At 35.0% G+C, this 19,027-nt stretch overlaps 1 protein-coding gene across 1 annotated transcript in view; it reads right to left on the bottom strand.

Moving 5' to 3' along the window:
• The window catches only part of LOC138711587 (sodium-coupled monocarboxylate transporter 1-like), a 37,732-nt gene extending 33,241 nt beyond the window's left edge, over positions 1-4,491 (bottom strand). The window contains exons 1-2 of the mRNA XM_069842737.1: positions 4,425-4,491; positions 2,000-2,231 (exon numbers count right to left, since the gene is read on the bottom strand). Coding sequence (XP_069698838.1) covers positions 2,000-2,208 — 209 coding nt within the window. The 5' untranslated portion in view covers positions 2,209-2,231; positions 4,425-4,491. The remainder of the gene's footprint in view (positions 1-1,999; positions 2,232-4,424) is intronic.
• Between the last annotated feature and the right edge of the window lie 14,536 nt (positions 4,492-19,027).

The following is a 19,027-nucleotide window of genomic DNA, read 5'->3' as shown; positions in this document are numbered from 1 at the left end:
CAAGCCGTCTCGTTCGCGCAAGCGCATAGAGTAAATCTCCCCTACCACTGTCCGCCTACTGCAATGTTCTGTGGACTAGAACGGTACAGCTCAGTTCTAGTAACAGTTGCAAAGGCTATATTCTGTGTAAGAACATATTATCTAGCCTATGTGTGGCTGTCTTTTATGATAAAAGTATTTCTTCTATTATGATGAGTAATACATTATCGGGCAAAGTTCTTCATAGTCAAACTAGCGAGGTAATTTATAATAGGCCTAAGATGGAATTCATGGAAATAGAAAGCGGGGCCGGGATATTTCTTATGGATGTTAAGAAGGTGCGGCAAAGAATGGCAGCTGCAGTAGGAATTTCCTAAGATGTCGTTAACTATGGATTGCTCCAAACAACACTACATTCAAAATGTGTGACGTCATAGCACTGACAAGGAAAAAATTAATGAAATTACGTAAGTGTCTTGGAAGAAGACGTGTGAAAAATCCATGAAATTTGAAGATGAGTGTGTGAAGCAGATTTCTCTAATAGAAGAAGCGTGGACAGTTGCAGTATTCGTTTAGGTGTGGAGTCCAGCGGAGAAGAAGAAGAAGAAGAAGAAGAAGAAGAAGAAGAAGAAGAAATAGAAGAAGGAGAAGGAGTGAGCAGCGATTCAGATGGAAATTTATCGGGAATAAAATAGATCCCTTTGCAATGACTAAATAGAAACTCAATATTGTGTCTTCCTTTCATTGTTTTGTTCATATTGTGAGGTAAATAAGTGATCTATTTTCCTCGATTTATAGTGAAACATTTAAGTTTAATGATAACACTATATTCTACAATTTGGACACATATAACTAGAAGAATGATGGAACATTGGTGTATCATATATTATACTAATGAATAGGCAATTAGAAAATAAATCATTAACACGAATAATATAAAACGAATTGCTATGTATTAAAATACAGCTCAATATATTATAAAGAGACTGCATCTTGAATACATTGTCCAGAGATCAATTTTTTAGATAATATGTATCGCAGCGTATTGTATTGTATTGTATTGTATTGTATTATATCGTATTGTATTGTATTTATTAACATTCCATGGTATTCATGCATTGCTTTACAGCTAGAATATGGAACAAGTCAAAAAAATTAATACTATTATAAAGTCTTAATTTATAGTCATAGTCTAGAAGAAATATATACTGACGAGATTTACAATACAGTCTACTAGTACAACACATAGTTTTAGTAGACTATCAATTGCATGAAGTGTTATTGAATGTCATGAATTCACCTACAGAATAGAAGGCGTGAGAAATTAGGCACTTCTTTAATTTTTCCCTAAATAATCTTATGTTTTGAGTTTCATTTTCATATCGATAGGGAGGCTATTAAAAATTTTTACTGCCATATAACGCACTCCTTTTTGATAACACGATAGACTTGCCGATGGAGTATGAAAGTAATTTTTTTTTGACGTGTATTTATGCTATGAACTGTTGAATTAGTTACAAAGTTTTCAAGATTACATACGAGGAAGATTATTAATGAAAAGATATACTGACAAGCCATGGGCATTATTTGTAGTTTTTTGAAAATAGCCCTACACGATTTCCTAGATTTGGCACCTACTATTATTCTAATTACTCTTTAGATGAGCCCCCTTCGTTACTGATGCCCCCCTGTACCCTGTACCACCGCCCCTCTCCAGGCATCTTCCTACCTTGAGTTATCTGTAGACTAAGTTATACTATTATATGGTACAATAAATAGGCCTATTATAGAATATATAATTATACGATCTAAATAGTTAATGCAATTTTTTCATTCAAATTTAATTTGCATTAAAGAAGGTCTGTATGCAACAAAGATAAAAGTAGAATTTTATTGATCTGTGACACGTAGTCGTTGTTATTGTATGATTGTTCCTGATTAGCATTAATTGCTTCGAATCATTTTACTTATACTGCCTGAGGATCATTGTGTGAAAAGGGGTTGAAGTGTTGCCGCTTACGTGACAATAAGGGAAGCGCTGATAGGTAAGACACTCATCGCTCGGCTTCCGTGCAGATATTCCTCTATGGTATCGTTCTTCTTGCCCCAGATGCTATAATAGACGCCGATAAGTATAGAAGCCAGCATCATGAGACTGAAGATCGTGATGTCCGGCCATCCCATCTGCTTACCATGTAGCATACCTTGGATACTTTCTGTTGTATTCATATCGCTCCAAAATTATTCACTCACTGCAAATCAAGAAAATTGGAATATAATTTTCAGTGAATATACTGCTCTGGATTTCATATCCGTATATAGAATTTTATTTTTTTTATTCTAGTAGCAGTATGATTTCTGATAGTGTAAGGAGTATATGCTTTTCATTGTATATGACATTTGTGATTTAAAACAATATATTTCCAAGAGTGATAAAATTCCTTAGTAAAACCGAGAGTTCTATGTCGTATGTATGCTAGGGTGGAGTGAAAATAAAAAGTTTATGGAATCAAAATGTAATACCAGGGAAAAGTTGTCGGGTGATATCATAAAGAGCAATGCAAAATATATTTTCTCTAAATTAATATTTATAGGTGCCCCAAGAGCATATTATTTTGAAATTTTCACAAAATTTTGAGGTTCAGATTTTTTTGCGAGAGAACATTCTCGAGTGATTTAATCTGAACAGGATACCAGGAACATGCTAAAAATTACATGTTAAAAGACTCTGCATATTTTTGGTCCTCTGTTGTTTTATTTTGTAGTGCCACACAAATTTCAGTTTATGAGATAATTGGGATTAATCCCAAAACTCTTAGGTATGATATAATTAATATAATAAAATTAATGGAAATTCGTTCTTCTTATGTTGCAGGGTATTTAAACCACAATATCTATAATATTAATACCAGAAACCTGACCTTCTACCCTGTATTCACTATGCCAAAGGGGCTGAACTCATCACAATTACTTATGTATCATGACGTAATGAAATAATATCTATGGGTCAAAAATGAATTAAAATCTGATTTCAAATCAAACGAATCTACTGTTGGAGAGATTTCAGAAAGAGTTTCTATCAAAACTAAGGAAATCCAGGTAAAGGCATAAATTCCGAAAGTCAGTCATACAAGAATATTACAACTGATTCGTGCTACCATGATCAATACACAAACTTAATGAAGCCTTGTAAGAAACGACATAGTGACGACAACTAAAATGACAACATTGCAAAATTCGAAGAATGAGCAAAGAAACTATTTGATATATATATAGTTGCAAATGGAAAATAATTTAATACTGTAGGCCTAATTTTCATAAAGACCGCCGTGTTCCAAAACAAGAAAAAATGTTTTGCTAGAGCAAAGAAGAGAAAGAAGGATGATAATTAGACCTGTTGATTCAGTTACCACTCAGAAGGAAATGAAAAAGAAAATAAGAGTAAATTCTAACTAAAAAAAATTAATGGTCTGAAATGGAATTTTTGTCATATCTTATGTAAAATACTATGTATTTTATCCCTCTGGATCCCCTAAAAAATAATCTATACTGCAACCCCAATTTAGAGTCTCCCAAATAAAGTTTCAATATGTGATATTACAGCAATTCATTAGCTATGTAATGAAAAACAAAATAATAGAACAAATATACAAATTATGTAATTTTAAGAAACTTCATACTGCTGCTACTACTACTACTACTACTACTACTACTACTACTACTACTATTACTACTACTGTTACTACTACTACTATTATTACTATTACTGCTACTACTACTACTACTACTACTACTACTACTACTACTACTACTACTACTACTACTACTACTACTACTACTACAACTTATGTAGGGCCTATACATATGTAGGTTGTATTTTAAAATTAGGTATTTAATTTATGTTTTATTATTAATTGTAATGATTGTGTTAAATTGTATTGTGTATTCGTAGTGTATTGTGTATATAATTGTATTGTTATTGTATAATTGTGTTGTGTATTGTAAATTTTATTGTGTATTGTTTATCATTTTATTTTGTATTATTTATATTGCGTATACCACTGCCACCGGGTGCTTGCCCACTTGCAGTGTAAATAAATACATACATACTACTACTATTACTACTACTACTACTACTGCTACTACTACTACTACTACTACTACTACTGCTACTATTACTACTACTGCTACTGCTACTATTACTACTACTGCTACTACTACTATTACTACTACTACTACTACTACTACTACTACTACTACTACGCATCCGTCTTTTTTGTCTTATGGTTATCCACATTGTACAGAGCTGTGCAAGCTTATGCATATTAAAGCAGAACTTTTATGAAATGTCGTGTGTAATTTTCTGATTGAGAAGTGGGACGTAATAGTAGTAACATGCAGCAAATATCTCTACTATTTTGTAATAACATGCATTGTATTTCTACCTTTGGCGTTATTTGCAGAACGATTCCAAAGTCGACGAGTTCCTGATCTGAACAAGTGTGCTCTCTCCTTGCAACTCAGTCCGTACTTTCCTTTTAAGCCTTATCTATACACTTCATAATTAAAATTGTCTTAAAGGAATAAACGGCATGTAAACTAGTGATATATTTGACAGGTGTTCCATTGAAGCCATTTATACAGAGTGATTCACGAGGAGTTACCGCCACTTACAGAGCTTATTTCCGAAGACATTGTGACAATGAGAAAAAAATGTAATATAAACATGGGTCCTAATCTCAATATTTCCAGACTGATATATTGCCATCCCGAAAATATAAATCGAAATATTGATAGTTTTGGCCTACGCACTACATCGTTACAGGTAAGGCCTGATTCACACGGAGATAGTTTTCAGGAGTCGAGTACTTGAAGCATCTAAACTTGAGGCCATAATTTTTATCACTCGAAGTCTTGAAACTTGAAACAATGTTCAATACGGAAAAAAAAAAACGCGCGCTGAATGTTGTATGCTTGGAGGTATACTATTTTAAGGTTTATAGCTTTTTGCGAACAACTTCTACAATCATGTTTTGGAGTCCACACTTGTGGAGTAACGGTTAGCGCGTCTGGCCGCGAAACTAGATGGCCCGGGTTCGAATCCCGGTAAGGGCAAGTTTTCTGGTTGAGTTTTTTCCGGAGTTTTCCCTCAACCCAATTTGAGCAAAAGCTGGGTAACTTTCAGTGCTCGACCCCAGACTCATTTCACCGGCATTATCACCTTCATCTCATTCAGACGCTAAATAACCTAAGATGTTGATACAGCGTCGTAAAGTAACCTACTTCTCCTCCATGTTTTGGAAACCTTGTTCCTTAAGTTCTGTAACAAGTTTTAAAAATATTTCTCTGTTGTTTTTTTTTTTATTGGAGCATTTCTTGTGCCGTATATTCCACGGAAGTTCGTACCTTTCATGTACTTCTGAAAATTGTTACAGTAAGGTATAGGCCTATATATTTATTTTTATTAATGTTACAATATGCTATATATATATATTTATTTATTTTCATTTATTTATTAAGACTTATAAGAAAGTGCACAGGCTAGATACCCATCAAATCATCTTCACATAAATATACATGAACAATTTAACGTATAATTATTGATAATGATTCAAATGAGCGGCAGTTACAAAATAGGAATATGCAACCCATTGTCAATAGAAATAAACAAAATGAAAACCTAAAATAAATGTAGCCTATAATAATTCAGTATTGGCAAAAATCAGAAATTTAATAAATCGATAATAAATTGCGAGGCCAAAGAAAGGGAGAAGTTAAGTGATTCCAGATAAAAATAAAACAATGTGCTATGACATGAATTACCTACATAGATAATTTGTTATAAATTTGTGTTCGGAATAACTTTTCTTTAACGGAAAGTAAATCAATTTCCTCGGTTAATTTAAGTTGCGTAACATTTTCATTTGTAATTCTGCAGGAAAGCTACATCAAAGAAGGAACAATTTTGTTGTGCTTCACTGGATTTTGTGAGAAGTATACAGTGATAAACATGAGGTTTTAGTTTGCAGCCACAAATACCTTCGAAATAAAATTCATTGATAGTACTTAAATCAAAAATTCATCTCAAGAATCTAATTGGAAACTGGAATGGTTAAAGTATTTTGATTATCTTATAATTTAGAGACCCAATAAATTTATTCTGTAGCAACTCAATTGAATGAACGCTGTTTTCGCAACGAGGATTCCAAATTATTGTAGTATATCTCAACTTACTTCTAACCAGATTATCATAATGTAGACCTAATCTAAAAAAAAACGGGTTGTTGAGTAAATAATTTCGAATTACAAATCCCAGTGGTTTGAGTGGTTTGAAAGCAGAATTAATAATTGTTAAAATGTGGGGTTTGAAATTTAAATTAATCTCAAATGCAATACCTGAATTAACTATCTATTAATTTAGACAATAAACCATACACACACTATCCACAATATCTGCTTCCAAGATGCTACAGGTTAGCATTCACACACGGATAGTGGTGGATTCATGTTGATCACGTGACGGGAAAGTGGACACAAAAATTGACGACGCGGCAACTCTAATTTTGCGTGACTGCCAAGTCAAAACTTGACTGTCTACAGCAGGGCTGGGCAGCAAGAGCAGATTCTACTCTCTCACGGGGAGCCATATGATTTCTCTTCATCCCCTTTCTTCCCCGCCGAACACCGCGCAGCGTTGATTCAGTTACGGATGAATATTAAGCGCCCCTGTTTAGAGACTGGTTCCGCTCCCGATGCCCAGCTCTGGTCTACAGAGACCAGTAGTCGACAGCACTCGCTGAAAAGGGTTACGGGTAAGCAGTGCACAGAAATATGCCCCGTTGTGCAGCACGAAGAGCGAGAGCATACCCACCAGCAGCGACAGATGCACCAAAGTGCTGTCTCTTATCCGCGGGTAAGGGACGCTAGCCCGAGGGTGCACTGTGCTGATGACCGCTGTTCTAGGCCAGACCTGCAGAACTGTAGCTCCTCAGAGCGACTGCTTTACCACCCCTCCTTACTCCACCTACCTTTTCTGCCAGTGCGGCCATACGTTCTAGTTATGCTCGGCTGCATCAACATTCATTCTCGCGGCAGCAGGTATACAATACGCTATCAATAATCACAATTGAACAGATAATAAAATCCTTAGGAACATACCTTTAGAAAATAAGAGAAAAATGAATGCGGGAAATAAAAGTTAAAAGACATGTAAAATAAATTTTAATATGTATGTGTGCATATAATGTAAGATATTTTACCTATGTATATATCGTCCTATTACACAAGAGTCTAGGGAGCGTAAGCAATTCTGCTCCTCGCAATGCCGAATGAGGGCGGAAAGACACGAATGTTATACCTGCTACGCTGAATGACAGCGACAGCCGTAAGAGAGGAAGCAGGCAATACTGCTTCTCGGAATGCCGTGCGGTCACGTGCTCACTGATGTAATAATATAGTTTTTATGTTAAAATATATCTTGAGGTAGGCCTAACTGAATTTTCGGTCATTGTCTGTATTATAATTAAATATAAAGAAATCTAATTTACAATTAAAATGCCAATATTAAAAGAACTCTGCTCTCTATACGTATATAGAAAAAACATAAAAATATCTATGGACCACAGAAAATCGCCCCCGCTTACCCCCGAGCGCCCGCGTAATACCGAATGACTAAGGAAAGGGACAACTGCACTTCGCTATGCTGGACAGTGGACATAGTCCTTTGAGTTTGGCAGGCCATGTTTCGCGTCATGTGTTATTTTTATTGTCGTGTTTTCGAGCCTGTTGTAATTCTGTGGTGTTCAGACTGAGTATCATTGTTCATCAAATTCGCGCCTGTTAATTCTGTGATGTTCAGACTGAATATCATTGCTCATAAAAATAACATTCGTGTGATAGATGTGAATGCAGACTACAAGATTGTGTATTATAATGTTATGAAATGTTACGTAACATTATGTTTCGTGCTTATGTTGTTTAGACTGAGTTCTTCTTGCATATAGTAGGATAAGTGTCTTTTAGGGAATAATAGTGCTGGTTTTAATTAATTTTGGAATGGTCATGAATGATAAAGGGTTAGCGGTTTCGTATTATCGTGTGTTTTGATGTATTAATAACAGAATAAACATGCCTAAACAGTTCAATTGTTCGGAGTGTAAAAAAGGCTTTGACTATAATAGAAATCTTAGAAGACATGTATCGAAAGCACATCCTCATGTTTTAAAAATAAACCAGAAGTCGTATACTTATGAGTGTTCTGCATGTCAAAGAAAATTTAATCACAATAAAAATTTGAAATTCCACGAAAGAATAGTTCATGGTACCGGCAGACCTGAAAATATTAAGGAAAGCAAATTGAAATGTGGACTTTGTGAATTCACAACAGCTGTTAAGAAGAGTTTTTATGAACACTTCGAATTAGTACACGATGTTCCAGTCAAGAGCGAAAACAGGGAGTTCTCCTCAGTACAGCACTAAATGCAATGGAAAGAAGAAGTTGAGAAAGCAACAGTAACAAAGTATGTGAAACAGCAAGGCTCACGTCGTGTTGCTAATAATTGTACTAAACATTATTATGTCTGTCACCGGTCGGGACATTTTAACTCTCGAATAATTTCGAAGGAAAAATTGTTCCGGGGCCGGGTATCGAACCCGGGACCTTTGGTTAAACGTACCAACGCTCTCCCACTGAGCTACCCGGGAACTCTATCCGACACCGATCCAATTTTTCCCTCTATATCCACAGACCTCAAAGTGGGCTGACAACAGTCAAGCAACCAACATTTGAGTTCACACTAACTCTGTGTGACTTTAAATTGTGGTTTTCTGTTACGTACAGTGACGTGTATTATGCAAATTAAGCTTTCAGGAATAACTCCCTGTAAAGTCAATTTGAATAATTTCGAGGGAAAAATTGTTCAAATTGACTTTACAGGGAGTTATTCCTGAAAGCTTAATTTGCATTTTAACTCTCGTAGCAAAGGTGTTAGACATATAAAAACTCAGGGCAGCAATAAGATCAATGGTGTCTGTCCTACAAGCATAGCAATAACAGAAAATGAAGATGGAAGCTGTAAAATTAATTACATTTCCACTCATGTAGATCATCAAAATGATATAGCTCACCTCTCATTAACAGAATCAGAGAGACAAGCATTGGCAACAGACATTGCTAATAAAATTTCCTTTCAATCGATACTGGACAAAGTTCGCGATTCAGTGTCACAACCAAAATTGGATCGTATTCACCTTGTCACTAAAAAGGACCTCTATAATATAGAACATTCTTATAATCTATGTTCTTCTTCAGTACGACATGGGGATGATGGTACAAGTGTGGAGGCATGGGTTAATGAAATAAATGCCAGTGACAACCCTTGCGAGCTATTTCACAAGCCACAGGGAACAATAAACGAAAAACATCCTGGTCTGAAGAGCGACGATTTCATATTAATTATTATGAACAGTGCTCAGCGGGAAATTCTGAGGAAATATGGCAATGATGTAATATGCATAGATGGGACACATGGCGTGAATAGTTATGGATTCGAGTTAATTACTCTTCTTATACTCGATGATTTGAGGAAGGGGTTCCCTTGTTCTTTTCTTATAACAAATCGGAGTGATCAGTATGTCCTATCTGTATTCTTTTACTACGTTAGACAAGAGGTGGTGAAAATATGCCCCAAAGTTTTCATGTCTGACATGGCCGAGTCTTTTTTCAATGTATGGAATATAATTATGGATCCACCAACTATGAGGCTGTATTGTTCATGGCATGTAGACAGGGCCTGGCGGAAAACATTTCTAAAATTTCAGGAAAAGAAAAACAGGTAGGTGTGTACAAAATTATGAGGACGTTAATGCAAGAACGTGATGTTACTACTTTTGACATGATGGTACCAAGTGTACTAAAAAAACTACTTGAAGATCCTGATACAACTCAATTTGGTATATACTTTCGAGAAAATTACCTGAAGAACGTAAAAAGCTGGGCATATTGCTATAGACTTCATAGCGGAATCAATACTAATATGCATATAGAGAGGATGCACAGGACGCTAGAATATGTTTATTTACTTGGGAAAAATGTAAAACGATTAGATAAGGCAATTTATGCTCTGATGACTTTTGTAAGAGACAAACTTTTCGATAGACTAGTTATTCTCACAAAAGGTAAAATCACGAGCAAGCTGAAAGACCTAAGAAACAGACACAAATCGGGAACTGAGCTTGACAAAGACCTGATTATTAGAGAAGAAAACGGATGGACGATACCTTCATCTTCCGATGTGAAGGATGTATATTTTGTACAAGAATCAGCCCTTAGCTGCAACTGCAAGTTGTTGTGTATTGAATGTAACACCTGCATTTACCAGTACGCATGCACCTGTATGGATTCATCCATTAAATGGAACATGTGTAAGCACATCCACAGTGTTTGTTTACTGAGAGCCAGCCAAAGTGCTGAAGAAAGTAGGCCTAATACTGTTCACTGCAATGAAGAATATGATGATTTATTTATTAATTTGGATGCTGAAAATGATATTGAGAAAGAAGAAATTGTATCTGAAATTATGAAGAAAGTAGATTCCCATTCTTCCTTGCCATTCACAAATCAAAAAGAGAAAGTGAAAGCTGAATTAATTAACCTTATTGATTCAGTAATGACAGAAAGTGAACTTGAAGTTTTGATACGACACAAAGCATCCTTGCAGGCAACACTTGCTGCGGTACGTTCCAAAAGTGAATGTGAATCTATGGGAATCTGCAATCCCAGTATAAACCATGCAAAGAAAAGAAATATAGTTCCTCAGAGAAGATTGTTTTCTGTAAAAAAAAAAAGAAAAAGAAAAAGAAAGAAAAATTAATGCTATGGCCAAACCCAACCCTGTAGGAGCTCAGAATATTATCTTAACTTTATTGCAAGAAAAGTGAAAGGCCTACTATAGATAAGCGAAATTTATTTTTTTATTTATTGTTGTTGGTTTGTGTAAATAATAACTGTGCTGTGATAAAAACAATGTAACGAGTGTCGTGTTAATATTATATTTCTATTCTTAAACAGTGCGATACAGTGACTCACATTTAGTGAAATTTAATTTAGGTGTACACATTTTATACTCAGTGAACTTTACAAACGGTGGTTCATGAAGCGCAGGAAGTTCAAATCATCAGTCATCGCGCAGAAATCAGGTATGTTACTCTATAAATTAAGTCCAGGAATTTAATTAAGTCGATGGTGACAGGGGAGATTTTCCGTGGTCCAGAGATATGTTTATGTTTTCTCTACATACGTATAGGGAACAGAGCTCTTTTAACATTGCCATTTTAATTGTAATTAGATTTCTTTATATTTAATTATAATACAGATGATGATCGCAAATTCAGTTAGGCATACCTCAAGATATATTTTAATATAAAAACTATATTATTACATCAGTGAGCACGTGCAGAATTTCCCTTCTCATCTTCGGACAAACACAATAATGGTGAATCGTGTCATATATACGCAGATGCTGAAATACAGGTATTTAAAGATAAGTTTAATTTAATTTAAAATACAAAATCCCCACAACGCACGGCTTTCCGAGGAGCACTATTGCCTGCTTCCTCTCCTACGGCTGTCGCTGTCATTCGGCATATTATGTATAGCATTCGCCTCTTTCCGCCCTCATTCGGCATTGCGAGGAGCAGAATTTCTTACGCTCCCTAGACTCTTGTTCCTATTACTAGTAAAGCCGATTAAGTCCACTTTTTGTGTAAAGTAAGTTAAGTATAGTCCCCGACTTGTCTTTCCACGTTCTGTATTCTACTAAAATGAAATAGGCCTAAGTCCGAAGTGTTGCATGCAGGCAACAAACCAATTACTTTTTTTTTAAGAATGTATTATGATTTTTCGTGCATTAATAAAGTTCTTATTTCTGTTTTCACAAAACTTGCATTACTGATCTTAACTGGGTTTACTAGTAATAGGGCGATAAATAAATTGTACGTTGATAAGTGAATGAAAACTATGTGGCCGGATGTTAATGTTGTCATTCAACATTGTAAAGAACTCCAGCTAAATAAATATATAAATAAATACACAATACGCGTACTGCAGTTTAAAGAGAACTGGGCAAAATCTTAACACGTGAAGAAATACTACTTCCAAAGGAAATGGGAATATGATTATTTTGTTGCTGCAGACGAAAGAATTGCTTGTTTACTGTGTCCCATCCAATTTATTTCTACTCGTCATTTCACTATTAGAGCACATTTCAACAAAGCCCATATTAAGAATTATGGAATGCACAAACTTTCGGGTAAGTTCATTATTAAGAACTGTAAATTAATTATTTATTTATACCTACTGTTAAATTAAGGACGTCATTCGTTGTGTTCATTTTGAATTGAAACTAATTGTGACTTTCAAGGTTCATTACTTAAATGCTATAAATGTATGTTTCCGTAGGTAATGATAGTAGGAAAGTTTTCGAAAATCTGAAGCAGGTTAGGTGCAAAGAAATCTCAAAGAAACTACAGACAGGAAATCTAGCATAATTGTAAACCTAGAAACGAGATAAAACATTATAAATACAATGAATTTATTACAATCCTTTTCGAAATTACAGTCCCGGCACAGGCAGAGAATGTAAACAACTCTACGCGGAAGTCGATCATCCCCAATAGAAGTGGAGTGAGACTGACGTCATATTTCCCCTTCTTACGGGTTCTGCAGGCTTGCTCTAAACCATATCACACGGACAAAGTGGAAGGAATTTCGACTTCCTTCAAGCACTTGACTCCTGTAAACTATGCCCGTGTAAATCAGAGCCAGATAACAGTAGAGTAGTGTGGAGAGGAGCCTGTAGCCAGGGTGACCAAACGTGCGTGTTGTACCGGGACAATCTCAATTTTAGATGCTTACAGTCGCGCTCAAACCTCCTAACGTTTCACGAGCGTGACGTTGTCCCAACTACGCTCTCCGTCTCTGTCTCTTACCAGCAGTGGTTTTAAAAGTGTAGAGCGACCTTTTACCTGAGATTGGTTTGATAGGGAGATGCAGGATGATGATGATGATGATGATATAGATCAGTGGCCGGCAGATGCTGCAGTTGTGACGTAAGAGCCAGTCAGATCGCAAGAGCTTGGGAGAGCGAGCAGTTGAGTCGTATTAATGTTAGCACACACCAGCGCAGTGGCGTCAGTGCAGCAGTAGAACGGGACTGTTGAAAACAAAATGATCTTCTACATTTTATAGAAGATTTCCCCAGGCAAGATTCCCTCGATTGCATAGAATTGCTGCTAAGATGTTGAGCATATTCGGATCTACGTATGTATGTGAACAGTTCTTTTCTTGTATGAAGATCTGCAAACCACAACATAGAAACCACCTGTCTGATCTGAACTTGAAACATATTCTTCGCTTGTGTGTTAGCCAGGCTATGACTCCAAATATTGCAAAATTAGTACGCGAGAAAAGAGGAAAAAAATCTCGACAAAGCGTTTAGCTTGGGCACGGTAGTGACACGAAGTGATGGTGTGTTTCAAAAGTTGAAATATACTTTGCATATTACTCCCCAAGATAGGGCCTGTATAGTTTAATCTGTATATTATGTAGAAAAATGTGTGTTAAAAAAACTGTTTTCAAGTTTCCGAGTAGATAAAGTGTTGCAGTACTGCTTAAAGTATTTATTTATATGTTTGTATGATTATAGCAGTTTCGGAAATTCATTTATATATGCAAACGCTTCTGCAAGTGGCTGTATTATGAGGTTCATATTATTGTAAGTACGTTAAATTTGATTACAAACCAAGATATTTTGTTACATTGATTTATCACGGTTGTACAGTTATGTTTTCGTACAAATGTATTGTAATTGTGATGTTCCCATACTATCTCAGAAGAATGGATCGCGCTCTGTCAGTGCATAGACCCGCACCACCACTGTTCAGATGAACCTTCTCTCCACGCTGTGCTCAGTATGCAGAGATTGCCGAGTAAAGAGCAGGGCGGCTACGTCGTATGACGTCACAGAGCACGGAACATGCCGGTCACTGATATAGATGGTTCCTCAGATTTCATTTCAACGCATTTTCTGTGCGATGTACTGTTGCAATGTTTCTCTATAGCCTGAGTTGTTCTGGTTTTTATTTCTATTTTACATACATTACACACGATACTGCCTTCGTTAATATATAAAATGTCACTCTCATACTTCTTAATTGCATTTCGTATCTCTGAGCGAATTTAACGTTTTGCCATTTTGAATGGATCAGCACAACATATTCAACGCATACTAAATACTTAAGCAGGATAACACAACTGCACGGATCGGGGTTCCTTCGTTTTGTACGCTGCTGTACTTACCAAGTACACAAAAGACGGACAGCGCGGCACGTGCCATATGCTCTGATACGAAACAACTTCACTTTTCCTTAAGTCATCCCGCATCCACTGTCTATTAATAAATATTATCATCAGATTGCATGGAATGAAATTTAAAGTCATAAAATATATGAACATTAGTTGAGTCAGACGTAAATAATCATACTTGCTGAGTTTATGTCAGTTTCTATAATAGTTTTACTTTTATTAGGGTTATTAGGGTACTCCAAATTACTTGTCTTCACGCTTCCAGTTTCTAACTACTTCACGAAATCAGCATCAATCTCTCCTTTCTATTTCTCGTCGCATAACTTCCCTATACTCATCCTCCTATACTGTATCATTTTCTCGCCTCTGAAATACGTTACGTAGTGACGTCAGGGATTACCGGACACTGTCACAGTTTAAACGTAAACTAGAAAAGTATGTTTTATCTCATGAAATCCGTTTCTGAGAAGTTGCTAGATTTATGGCGAAGTTTTTATCTTTACTGTTTTGGCAATAATTTCCTTTTGTTGGATTAACCCTTTCTCTTGTCTTTGTGGTTATTGTCCCTTAGTCAATAACAATGATGCTGAGCGACACTGTTATTTTGTATCTGTATTTGTTGTATATGTTTTTACTTTTTGTGAATAATAATACCTCTCACAAAATTAACATATTTCAGTGGTGTTATCAGTGAACCAAAATAAAATGTCGAATATTTTTAGGCCTAGGTTAGATACTGAGTGCCCGATTGATGCAGTGGAGGATGATTGTGGGACTAGTATCTCTCATTTAAAAACGCCGCCAAAGAAAAGGACAAAACCTATGTTAAGGTAGAGGATAAAAAAAAATGCGAAAACAGACAGTGGACATACTACAAAATGTAATATTGTTTCTTACTCAGTTATTAAGTGGGAATGAGGTTCTACCAAGAAGGAATCTAAATAAACTCCAATTGCTACAGGGGTTGGATGAACGACTGTCGGGGGAAAACTGGCATTCGATAAACTATGCCATTTTTCAAGGGACTTGCTGCGGCGAATAATGTTTGAATTTTATAAAAAGGAGAGCCGCCCAAGAACGACAATCTTATTCTAGTTATGCGTGACAAACCAAGAGTGACAGATTATGAATTTCCTTATAGTAGTAGAACTTTATACAGACTTTTTCACTTATGGGTTTTTCTTACAAGGTTTTGCAGTGGAAAAATGCTAGATCGTGTCACAAGAATTATTGCATGGCAATACCATTACTTATCACAGATTACGAAATTTATGCTTGAAAGATATATTGCATACGTGGACGAAACAGCGTGACTCAAAGACTTCAAGAATGAAAAGTTGGTGTGACATAGTGAAAATTGTACGATGACCACATCTGATAAAAAACAGGTTTTGTCGAAGATGCCCTTTTCGTTACATACAAGAAAATGATAGATGCACATTAGGGTGGAGTGAATCTATACCTGAAATTGTTTTTTATCTGTTTTTTTTTAAATAGTTTCAAATATCTGTGTTTTCACTTAACTTAGGAATGTGAAAAATATGGAGTTTTTATATTTAATTTTTGAGGTGCCCAAAGGACTATAAAGTTTCTTAAAATTATAATTGTTTTGCTTGTTTGTATATTTGTTCTATTATTTTGTTTTTCATTACATCGCTAATGAATTGCTGTAAAATGACATATTAAAACTTTATTTGGGAGATTATAAATTGGGGTTGCAGTATACAGTATTTTTCAGGGGATCCAAAGGGACAAAATACATAGTATTTTACATAAAATATGACAAAAATTCCGTTTCAGCCCATTCATTTTTTTAGTTAGAATTTATTCTTGTTTTCTTTTTAATTTCTTTCCGATTATCATCCTTCTTTCTGTTCTTTGCTCTAAAATAGTTTGTTTGCTTCTTCTTTGAATTTTGCAATGTTGTCATTTTAGTTGTCGTCACTATATCGTTTCTTACAAGGTTTCATTAAGTTTGTGTATTGATCATGGTAAGCACGAATCAGTTGTAATTTTCTTGTATGACTGACTTTTGGAATTTGTGCCTGGATTTCTTTAGTTTTTATAGAAACTCTTTCTGAAATCTCTCCAACAGTAAATTCTTTTGATTTGAAGTCAGATTTTAATTCATTTTTGACCCATAGATAATATTTCATTATGTGATGATAGATAGGTAATTGTGATGGGTCCAGCCCCTCTAGCATAGCGAATACAGGGTAGAAGGTCAGATTTCTTGTATTAATATTAGAGATTTTCTGATTTAAATACGCTGCAACATAAGAATGAATTGATATTAATTTTATTATATTAATTATATCATACCTAAGAGTTTTGCGATTATTGCCAAATTTCTTATAAATTGAGGTTTTTATGACACTTCAAAATGTAACAACAGGGGACCAAAAATATGAAGAGCCTTTTAACATGTATTTTGTAACATGTTCCTGATTGCCTGTTCAGATTAAATCACTGGAGAATGTTCTCTCGCCAAAAAATCTGAACCTCAAAATTTTGTGAAAATTTCAAAATAATATGCTGTTGGGGCACCTCTAAATATTAATTTAGAGAAAATATATTTTGAACTGTTCTTTGTGATATTACCCCACAACCTTTCCCTGGTATTACATTTTGATTTCATAAACTTCATATTTTCACTCCACCCTAATGTACATGCAGATTATCACGGCTCCGTGAATGCCACAATATTTGAAAACTGGCTTAATTATAGTGTCCTTAAATGTTTACAGAAGCCCAGTGTCATAATCTGTGATAATTCATCATATCACAGTAAGATACTTTATCCGAAACCGAATTGTTCCTACAACAATCCTACATGCCGACATTTTACTGACTGACCTTTCCAGTGACAACAAAACGAAACTTCAACGTGCTCATAATTTGTGTGTACGTTTTGTAAGCAATGTTCGTAAATATGATCATATCACCCCATCCTTGGAAGCAATAGGTTGGCTTAAACTAGATAACAAACGAAATTTACATTCACTTCTCTTTCTCTTCGAAATCTTGAACTCTTCTATTCCTTCGTACCTGTCTTGTCGCTTCACTTACTTTTATGCCCACCATAATCTGAACACATGCTCTCGTCATGAAACTATACTAACAATACCATCTCATCGCAAATCCTCATACTCATCCTCTTTCACAATAGCCCTGCCAAGACTCTGGAATTCGCTACCTGCTAGCATCAGGGACTGTCGAAATAAAATTGAATGCAAATGCAAACTAACTGGGCAGTTGGTGAGTAATTGATTTCTTGTCAATAGTTTCCTTAACATATTTCAATATCCGATAATTTCATCACTATACAATTTTGTTATTCTAGGTATAATTTGTAATTCAATAAATATAAAATATTCTTTGTTTTTCTATGACTATTATACACTTACTACGTCATACTACTTTTGACCAATAAAACGGTACGTATTTCAACCAATCATGGCTGCTTATCGCACAATTTTATCGCGTCCCTAGCATTTGTTTCATTTTATCGCGTCCCTAGCATTTGTTTAATTTTATCGCGTCCCTAGCATTTGTTTCTTTGTTTGCCAACATTTGAAACTGCACTGGTCTGGACGTCAAAAAAAAAAATATATGTATACAATTACAAACCACTCCAGTTGATGCAGAGCAGTTTCAAATATGACTCGCATTAGCATTCAAGAACAAGAATTAATAAAAATCACTGATCATACCTATGCATCTTCTGAAATCGGATTTACAAATAAATGAAGAGCACCATTCGGAAATTCTGAATAAGTTGAATACACCATGTAAGCCTAAATCAACGAGTTCCACTTGTATTACGCACACGTCCAATATAACATCAATTGAACCACCAACCACATTCAAATTTGAAAATTGTACATTCAATAATGATCCCTTTTAAAATTATTCATGTTTATTTTTTATGTCATCGTCGTTAATTAAAACTTTTCTAACACTTGTGTACAGTATATTAGTTAGGTTATGTTATAGCTTCTGCTATATGATATTATGGATAGTCACGTATCAGAGATTGTTTAATATTAAGATTTATTGAAAATCATCTGTCAAATGACGTTGATTACTGGGATTCGGATAATTGAAGTGGAATGTTGCATTTTAATAAAAGTGAAACTAAATCAACAAAGCTTTCTTGACTAGTAACATTGCCATCGTGTATAATAGATCGAGAATTTCTCGACGAGAATGCATTGCTCACTACTGCCATCTAGCATGCATCTAGCGTAATATTTGTAATGTTGAGATGGTACAATAATACATTTGAAGACAGTTGTATTTTCGTAAGTCAATTAATATTTTATTGTATTGGAGTACTTCGTTATTTCTAATCTTTATATACTTTCTTCTAATCGTGTAATAGTCAATTAAATCCCACTCGAGTTTTGATTTTCTCTAGATAAATCAAAACGTCTAGTGAGATTACTGTTGATAAATTATCTAGCTTTCATTAGTCAGGTAATATTTTCGTACTTGGATTTTTATTGTAATTGTAATTGTAAACTTAATATTGTAATTTTATTTGTAATTGTAACTGTAAATCTAATACTAATTGTAATTTTAGTCTTCATATTATAGTTGGAATCTCCTGGTAGGGGGGCAGAGAAGGCCTGACGGCCTTATCTCTACCAGGTTAAATCAATAAATATTAAATACTAAATAAAA

This window comes from Periplaneta americana, chromosome 13 (assembly GCF_040183065.1).
Source record: "Periplaneta americana isolate PAMFEO1 chromosome 13, P.americana_PAMFEO1_priV1, whole genome shotgun sequence".
Taxonomy (NCBI): Eukaryota; Metazoa; Arthropoda; class Insecta; order Blattodea; family Blattidae; genus Periplaneta; species Periplaneta americana.
Note: the sequence above shows the minus strand (reverse complement) of the source record. Positions and strands in the feature narration are given on the sequence as shown.